Below are 9822 nucleotides of genomic sequence, written 5' to 3' on the forward strand. Positions count from 1 at the left end.
TATGGTTGTTAAAATCCCGATCATGATTTTAAGATCTTATGATCTTATGGTTTTAAGATCCTACAACTAAAAAACGATCATGATCTCAAAAAAATCGCTTATTCAATTTGAAATCAAGCATCGTAAGTTGCAAGAAGTTTTGTAGAGCATCATCATTTCATTAATTCATCTCGAATTAAACATGACAAACTCATAATAATCTCTTTGCGATCTTATATCTTTTGTTGTACATGATCAAATGATCTTTTTACTAATTAAGATGTTTTTTCTTAATTTTTACGGTTTGTAGCAACAAAAAATATGATTCATGCATAAGAATTCCATTATCATTGTCTTAATCAACATCAAGTTATAATGTATACCTACATCTAATATCTTACAAACAAATTTGAATATGAGTTTATTTTGTTAAGATCTTTCGATTTAAATCAGATCTTGTAAAAGATAAAATGTTTTTAAAATAAGATTCCGATCTTAACAACTTTGATTTGGAGTTGGAGTTGGAGTGAACAAATTTTTGTTATATTTAAATTTGTCCATACACATACCTATCCGATCAGTAGATCCCATTTCACAAGTAGAGTTTATTTTGGTCTGATCTCAATTCCTTCCACAATAAGCCCGGTAAGCCGCTCGCGTTCGTTACAGGTCAAGGCGAACGTTACGTTCACAGAAGTTGCAGCATCTGCTTTAAATGTCCATATCTGAGCTTCCATCCACCCATCTTTCCGTTGTCTCAACATGCTCTCTATTTTGGGTCTAGACAATGGGTTCATGGTTGGTCTTTGATTACTATCTTGGTCACTATTTGTCAGCATAATTAACGGGGTTTTTGGGCTGCGGAAATAGATAAAACGAACTTCATTGAAATTCGGAGAGCCAAAGTTGATGTCCTTTACTTCTAGAGGACACTTAAGCGTCACGTGGCTGACTTCTGGCAGTTTACACACAAGGTAAGTTGCATAGGTTGTGTTTGGTGTAAGCATATGTGAGTTGATAGGGCAGTTTATACGCAAAACCCTGCCTGATTGACATTCAGCCACCTTCTCGAATCTGCAAACATTCAACTGGTCGATTAATGCTTTCACTTGCAAGTTTTAAAAAACGCACCAAAAGGTTGACCTAATGGTTGATTCATAACCAAAAATCCATTTGCGTTAAGAAGCTAGGGTAGCTACCTTGATTCATGTAGAGATATCCAACGAAAAGACGCCAGATCAGAGAACCTGCTGAATTCCCCGTCGTTGTCTTCTAAAAATGCTCTTGCTGATGCCATACAGCATTTGATTCCATCTTTATCAAGAGAAAACAACTGTAGGAACGATTTCAACAAACGTTTAACAATCAATTAAGAAGAATATACAGTGTTCGCAACAAACCTTTCCTTGTTACATTTTAAAGAAAAAAAAATTACGTACCATTTGGCCTTTGTTCGTAAGAATCCCGTTTGAAAGAAGCGTGTAGATTTCTTTGTTAGTAATGTTGTATGGGACACGATCTTTTGCTGCTTTGATTATGTACTGATAGTCGTTTGGTAGTTTTTGTTCCCAGTTTGCATCTATCATCGTATTTGAATTATCTACTACTACTAATGGCTCTTCTTCTATAGCCTGTAAATGAAAATAAAATTATATCTCGTGTACGTACTAAGTATATATTATGAAAGGATGATCGATGATGCTTAATTAATTACCTGCATCTCGATAGGCAAGAACTGGATGCCTTCAAGTAACATGAAATTATAACAAGGAATTCCTTCAAGCAAAAGCTCAATCTTTGCGACTTTCCTATAACTAACAAATTGGCACAGTTCAAGTATCATCCATCCATTATCTGTCCAGTCTGCAAGGTGAGAGAATGATGATTCATTTGCGTCTTTAAATTTGAATTGTAAACCCAAAAATACGGGTTCACGAGTCATCTTTGATTGGTCTACGTGTGAAGAACTACTAAATGTATCACAATATTTGAGCACCAGGTATGCCGCGTATGTAATTCCTGGTGATAAAAAAAGTGTTTCTATATCAACCACTATTTGCAAATTATGTGGCCTTTCAATCTTAGCTACCTCAGAAAACCTGTACATGCAGTGGGACAGAGGGGTTATGTGTCATATATATGTTGATCTATGCATCTGTGTGTGTATACGAGATGATGAGAGAACCTCGATGTAGAGTGAGGAATCCATTGCACAATTCCAGGATCTTGGAACGTGAATTCTGATGCAGAAATCATCTCACAGTTCTGTTCTTTCTTGCTCAAGGAAAACCACTAGACATTAAAATGTGTAAAATTATTATCAACCGTGAATTTAAGTATTTAACCTTTGTTTAATGAACTTAAACGAATAAAAACTGGTCTTTCGAGAGGCATGAGTAATTAAGCCATTTCCCACATGGATATATTGCTATAAAAAGCATAAATTGTGGAGTATGGAGAATTTTAGTGGTTTACAAATCAGCTTCCACATCAAAAAGTTAAAAGGAGCAGTAATTAAGTTACCCTTCGACCCCAATCAAAACGAATTCCTGAAGATAGAAGCAATTTGAGTTCCCTTTTATTTGTGTAGACTAAGGGTTGTTCTCTATCAGCCATCTGGATTATTTCCTCATACTCCATGGGTTTTCCACTTTGAAAACTTTCCTGAAAACCAAATGATCGAATTTATGAATCATGATTAGGAAAAACAGATAAAGGAGAAGTACTACTTGCCTGATATTCAAGTGAAAGCTCAAGTTCTTCAAGCACTTGAGCCATGTTCGGACGTTCTTCACGCTCTCTTTTCAAACAACGATATGCAATTGAAGAATAAGTTCTTAGAGAATTGGGCTCCATTTGTCCACGTAGACCATGGAAGATAATGTCATCTAATTTTCCTTGTTCGTAGCTGATTTGTGCGAGTTTTGTCAACAAACGATGTTTATCATCGGGTTTCCCAATGCAAAGCCTCCCACAAAGAACTTCAAACAATACTACCCCAAACGAGTACACATCCGACTCTTTTGTAAGAAAATTCGTCTCTGCATACAGCGGATCACAATACCCAAATGTTCCAACTGCATTGGAGACAAGAAACGTAAACTCTTGATTTGCGGGGCCTATTTTGGACAACCCAAAGTCAGCAATTTTAGCTTCCCAAAACTGATCTAAAAGAACATTCGCACTCTTCACATCTCGATGCAAGACTCTTTGCTGTGTCTCAAGAGGGTTGTGAAGGTACTCCAGTCCACGAGCTGCCCCAATGCATATCTTCAGGCGTTGACCCCATGTTAGACTGTTGCTACTAAGGTACTTTTCAAGACTACCATTAAACTCGTACTCATAAACAAGAATCTTCTCGTCACCTTCGTCACAAAAGCCTAAGAGAGAGACTAGGTTTTTGTGTCGATAACGAGAGAGCATCATTATCTCCATCAGAAACTCACGTTCGCCTTGACCATGGCGTCGGTCTAATCTCTTTATTGCAACGGCTTTTGTTAGCCCCTCGGTTGTAGTTATTTCTGCTTTGTAGACCTTGCCAAACCCACCGACCCCCACAAAGTTCTCAGGTCCAAAGTTATTGGTGGCTAACTTAATGACATCTAATGAGATTTTTAGGTGCTCCAACTGTTTCAGTAATGCCATATAATTATGATAATCGATTTCAAAAACTCAAGTATGAAATAAAGGTATATCTCCCAGAGGTATATATCTATGTTAACTTCTCATGTTTGGAAAAGTCAATGCCATTGGGATATAAACTAGGGGAAGGAAGAGACAGTCGTTTACTTTTTGTTGTGCTTACACGACAATCATTTAATTTTAATTTTAATTGCAATTTTCACATAGCAAACCGTTTACTTTGAATATTTTTTGCACAGGAAAAAAAAATGAAACTATTTACTTTGACTTTTCGTTAAAAACAATAAACTCGAACAAATACAATAAACTCTAAAACATAAGATACTGTATCTAGCATATACGAGAGAGTGGAGTACAACGAACATCTAAAATACATTATATTTTTTAAAGAGTACCACAACACTACATTACAATTTATTTAAACTAATTTCTTTTATCAATAATACTATAAAAGATCTGTAATTATTTCATTTTTTTTTATCATACATTCTAAAAACCAATTTACTTTGTTTTTGTAATGATGTTTAATGTAAACAAGGTTATATATTTTATAAAAACAAAAAACAATCAAAATTTAAAAATGATTATTGAGAAAAAAAAATTTTCTTAAGAGTTTTGATATATACAGGCTCATTAGAAAGTCTTTATAGCTGAATAAAAATCGAAGGGGTAATAAGCCGAAAAAAACATTAATTATTAGTTGCTGAATAGTTTAATCTTTTAGTTAAAATCTTTTAAATTTTTTTATTCATCATATATATTTTTAAATATTTGTTTTAGTGTAAGTCAACTTTGGTATGATAAATATTTCTAGTGAAGTAGTCGTTAAAATTTGTGAACAACACGCCTCGCATCTTGAGAGTTTCATAGACAAAAATCCTCTCTCTAATAAATAAAAGTTTATTTATTTATTTATTTATTTTTTTCCCACTTGTCATACTCTCATTCAATTTGCCAAATATTAATTTATAGTTATTTTGAATTATTTTTTTTTTCTACATGAGCATTTTCTATTTTATTAAATTTCACATAATATTTTAATATAATAATTATAATAAATGTAGTAATAAATGAATATCAATTTCATTAATAAATTTACCTTTTAATTTCAAAATTCTCAAAATTAAAGTTTATTAGTTTTTTTTATTTATTTATTCAATTATTTATTTAAATTTAAAAGATAAAAACATTTACATTATAATAATTTATTATTTTTCTTATTTTCTTATAAAGTTCTTAAATATTTTGACTTTCTTATGTAATATATGGGTCTCACAACTAATGTACTTTTTATATCTTTACCGAATGTTTTAATTAAGATAACATTAGTTATAAATATTTTAGGAAAAAAAAAGAAAACTAAATAAAAGAAAGATAAGGTTGAATTAAAAGTACAAAATTAAAAAAAAAAAAAAAAAAATTCCAAACATCTTTTATACGGTATTATCCTCTCCACCTACGTTTACCATGATACATTCGTATATCATATGCTCATGTCGGATATTGTTTGTCTTTTGAAATTTTTTGCCTTTCACCTTACTACTACTTTTTTTTTTTTTTTTTGGGTTCTTTATTCAGTCACTTTTGTAAAAAACAATTTATGTTTCACTGGTTGAGATTGAGAAGAACGCTAGGCCTTATATGTTGTGTGTATTTTAGATTTTTTTTAGGTTGAGGAAATTACACGAATGGTCCCTGTGGTTTGCGGTAATTTGCACGTTTGGTCCCTAACTTATTTTTTTAACTCGGAAGGTCCCTAATGTTTGTTTTTGTTACGCGTTTGATCCTTACTATTTATTTTTGTTACGCGCTTAGTCTCTGTCTTACCTAAAAAGACTATTATTTAAATATGGAAAAAATTGTGGGATAGGTAAGGTAAAGCGAGGAGGTGGGGTTGGGGGTGTGTTTATTTAAATAAATTATAAAATCAATGACAAAATAGTCTTTTTAGATAAGACAGGGACCAAGCGCGTAACAAAAACAAACAGTAGAGACCTTTTGAGTTAAAAAAATAAGTTCGGAACCAAACGCGCAAATTACCCTAAACCATAGGGACCATTCGTGTAATTTACTCTTTTAGGTTAATGACCTAGAAAGGTAAAAAACTTTTGTCTTTATCCACATTTAGGTAACTATGTTTTTTTTTGTTAACATTTGACTATTGAACTTGTTTGACCTGTTTAAAATAGGGTAATATGATCGGTAATTACGGTAATATTACTCTATTATGAACAGGTCAAACAAGTTTATTGGTCAAATATATACGAAAAAAGCATGGTTACCTAAATACGGACAAAAATCAAAGTTTCTTATCCGTTTTGGTAATACTGGACAAGAACCGTCTTAGGGAATATGTGCCTTGGGATCAGACCCCGACAGTCAATGAACAATTAGGTTAGGTTTTGTCTAATCCATTTTAGTCTCGGCTAGTCATGGACTAATCTGTGTTGCTCGGTCTTTAAAACACATACAACCTAGCCTCTTAAGCGTATACAACCTAACCCCTAACTAGTTGGGCCTAAACTGGGTTGGCCCAAGACTTAACCATCTCCTCATACACAAGACCGGACAACGCAATTTCATTTCACATCAATGAATCTTATGACTACTTGCACTTAACATAAAGAACCCAATATTACCAAAATAGGTAAGGAACTTTGGTTTTTGTCCAAATTTAGGTAACCATGTTTTTTTCGTACACATTTAACCAGTAAACTTGTTTGACATGTTCATAATAGAGTAATGTTACCGCTAATTACTGGTCATATTACCCTATTTTGAACAGGTCAAACAAATTCAATGGTCAAATGTGAACGAAAAAAATATGGTTACCTAATGTGGACAAAGACCTAAGTTCGTTACCTTTCTAGGTCATTAACCCATTTTTTTTTCTTTTACTATCGTTCTTATTATGCATATTAAAAATATATACATTTTTTTGAAACGGCAAATGAACTATCTAAACCTACTCTTAAATACCACTTATGTCTATTAGGAGACTTAAACCCATAACCTCTCATTTAAAAGGATCACTCTTTACCACTAAACCAAAAGATAAAAGATAAGATTGAATTGAAAAGCTAAAAAAAATACTTTTAAACATCTTTTATACGATATTATCCTCTCCACCCACATTTACATGATAAATTTGTATACCAGGCTCATGTCGCATATTTTTTTTTCCTTTGAATCTTTTTTCCTGTCTTTTTTTTTTCTACTAATTTTTATTCGTTCTTTACTCGGTCACTTTTGTTAGTCATCATTGGGTTTCTAAAGTAAAACAATTTATAATTTCATGGGTTAAGACTTTAGATTGAGAAGAATGCTAGGCGATATGGGCCTCCACCATGGCGTAAATAATCTTAGCCCTTATAAGAAGAAAAAACCCTAGACCCAAATCCACGATTTTTTCTATATCTAGATAACAGCATATACAAACACATAAACCAAAACATGGAAAATTCTATACGAAAAAGTCTTCTAGTTTTTTGGCAACTTCTAATCTTTAAACAAATGAATTAACATTTGGTAACTTCTAATCTTAAATAAATGAATAATAAAAAAACAATGGTTAGCTTTTGAATTTAATTCCTTACATTCAAGCTCATTCATCATAACAAACCTTTTTCTTTAATTCGATTCTTAAAATCTAAAAAGTTAAAACCCAAACATACCCTAATCATCTACTACATTTATCACCATGGAATCGGAATTCAATTCCATCACCGACTACTCTCTTCAATTTCATCAAAATCTTGCGATTCCAATCCTTCATCACCATCCAAAATCCGTGGAACACGAATCCTACCTTCAAAACTCCTCTCAATCTCTCCCACCAATTCCAATTCCCCTTTCCCTTTCAAATACTCCACACATTTCTCAAACACATCTTGATCCAATCTACACCCCCTTTTATCCTCCACTACCACACACTTTCTCAACACCTCCACCGCCTTCTCCATCTCACCCTCCCTAACATACGCCGCCACAAACAACCCCCACGTGCTCGCCGGAGCCACCTTCCCCATCCCCACAACCCGCTCAACATACTCTTCCGCTTTCCCCAAAATACCCTTCTTACAATACCCACCAATAACCATATTCGGTATCCTAAAGTCAAAAGACAAGTTTTGAGCTTCCCATTCGGTCAACATCTTCTCAGCTCCATCAATATCATCCAATTTCACTAAAGCATAAATCACAGATGAATAGCCCCGATTGTATACTTTACTCCATGAGGATTTGTATAAATTCCATATTCTATATACATCATCTTTTTTACCTAGAGACGCGTACATTCGAATAAGAATTTCCCAAGCTGCCCCTTTGGAATTCCCACGGATATACCCTTCTGATTTCTGTAACATTTCATAGGATTTTTCCGGTTTACTGGATTTTGAATACCCACCTGAGGCGATGATGTAGGCGTTCCAGTCAACTGTAAGTGTAGAGCTTTCTTCCATTCTTTTAAGAACTTTTTCCATTGCTTCAATGTTGGGGAGAGATGCGTATGCGCTTAATCGGATGTAGAAAGTTGGTTTATCACATGAAATACCTGTTTCTAGCATTTCTTGATAGGTTTCATCTAGCTTTTTGATGTCTCCGGTTTTTTTGTAGAGATTAAGCATTGAGTTGTAAGAGAGTGTTGTCATCATTCCCATTTGCTTCATCTTTTCTGAGAGGGATTCTGCTTTTTCTATTGATTTTGTACTGGAGTAACAGTTTAGAAGGGCGCCATAGACTTGGAAATTCTTTACTTCGTCTGGAATGGTATTGAAATAGTTTTCAGCTTGTTCTACGCCTTCGACTCTTGATAGTAGATCCAAGTGAACTGCAAAACCTGCTGGGTGAAGTTTCGTCCTTTTTTTGGACATCCATTCTGAAAGCTGCCATTAGAAAGAGTTGATTATAACAATGTTTGATCACAGATAGATGAGAGATGTGGATCTGAATTGATTTCTACAATTAATACTCAACATTTGAGTTTTGAAATGAGAATAAAATATCCTCAAGCTTCAATGATCCGATGATCTATAAGCAGCAGCAGGAAATGAACTTTTGGACATATCAATTGGAAGTTGATAGGCTTGAATCTCGATGATTTTTGAAACTAGTTCTTGATAATTGATTTGATTAGGAGAAAATAGAATGAGAATCAATGGTTCACATTCGCGAATTTTAGGAAGCTACAGTATACACGAACCTGGAGGGCGTGGGTGTATCGATTGAACTTCCGGAGGCTTTTGATTATGACAATGAGCTGCTCGATTTTGACGGATTTACCTTCTTTTTCCCACTGCTCGAGTATTGGTATCATCGAAGCGTTAGGATCCCCGACGGGTGAAATCCTCCTGTACAGATTGTCATTCTTCTTAGGAATTGGCTTTTCCTGGATGATGCTTGTTTCAGTCGAGTAAAACAAACCCCTAGAAATGGAAATGTAACCTTTTGAAGATTTACAGGATCGAAGCAACGCCATCATCATCATGATCATGCGCAGAGAGATTGGTTGAGAGAGTAGTGAAAGGATTCGAAATTTTCGCTGATTTACATTGATTTTAGGGTTTAGGGTTTTACGACCTCAGTGAAGTTTACATTACAGTCCTTCAATATTGGTCTTTCACACGTTTATGATCCTAAAAGATTCCAGTTTTGTTAAATTGATCTCTTTCTAGTTTTGGTAACTAAAACATTAGATAGCTAAAAATATAATAATTTTAGTGATAGTGAAATTTGTTATTCTTTTATGTATAAAATATATAAATTATTCTTTGATGTATAAAATATATAAATTTTTTCTTTGTTTAGAAAATTTTTCAAGTTTTGTCGTTATAATTTTTCTTTCCTTTCAAATGATGTTTATATTATTTTTACATATTTTTTCAATTACCAATTTAAAATAACTATTTTACTTTTATTTTATAATTTTTATTATGAATTGGTTATTATTAATGTTTTTGGAAAATTAAAAATCTCACCCCTTCCCACCTGTATTGATTCCCTCCTCCACTTCTATGTGGTCTAGTTGGGAAATTCTTGTTCACCATTTATTGGGAAAATGATTCTTGAGGGTAATTAACTTTTACGTTTGTACTCATTTGATCCTTTTTTTTTTTTGTATTCAATATACCATTGAACTTGTTGTTTGTGTTCACCATAACCCTTTTGACCGACTTTTGACCTGTGATAGTCAGTCAAAGG

General features: G+C 33.5%; 2 protein-coding genes across 2 annotated transcripts; both read right to left on the minus strand.

Moving 5' to 3' along the window:
• Nucleotides 1-274: 274 nt before the first annotated feature.
• Nucleotides 275-3701, minus strand: LOC145092277 (uncharacterized). The gene is made up of 7 exons (XM_079030206.1): nucleotides 2713-3701; nucleotides 2503-2643; nucleotides 2165-2271; nucleotides 1694-2078; nucleotides 1419-1610; nucleotides 1179-1312; nucleotides 275-1053 (listed from the first exon to the last, which is right to left on the minus strand). Exons 1-7 carry the CDS (start codon nucleotides 3622-3624, stop codon nucleotides 585-587), a joined length of 2340 nt encoding a protein of 779 aa, XP_078886332.1. The 5' UTR covers nucleotides 3625-3701; the 3' UTR covers nucleotides 275-584.
• A 3444-nt stretch (nucleotides 3702-7145) lies between these two features.
• Nucleotides 7146-9178, minus strand: LOC145092278 (pentatricopeptide repeat-containing protein At2g20710, mitochondrial-like). Its single transcript, XM_079030207.1, has 2 exons — nucleotides 8825-9178; nucleotides 7146-8507 (listed from the first exon to the last, which is right to left on the minus strand). The coding sequence occupies exons 1-2, from the start codon at nucleotides 9113-9115 to the stop codon at nucleotides 7344-7346; spliced, it is 1455 nt and encodes a 484-aa protein (XP_078886333.1). The 5' UTR covers nucleotides 9116-9178; the 3' UTR covers nucleotides 7146-7343.
• Nucleotides 9179-9822: the final 644 nt, after the last annotated feature.

The sequence above is a fragment of the Lactuca serriola genome, chromosome 3 (assembly GCF_051521515.1).
Source record: "Lactuca serriola cultivar US96UC23 chromosome 3, Lser_US96UC23_V15, whole genome shotgun sequence".
NCBI lineage: Eukaryota > Viridiplantae > Streptophyta > Magnoliopsida > Asterales > Asteraceae > Lactuca > Lactuca serriola.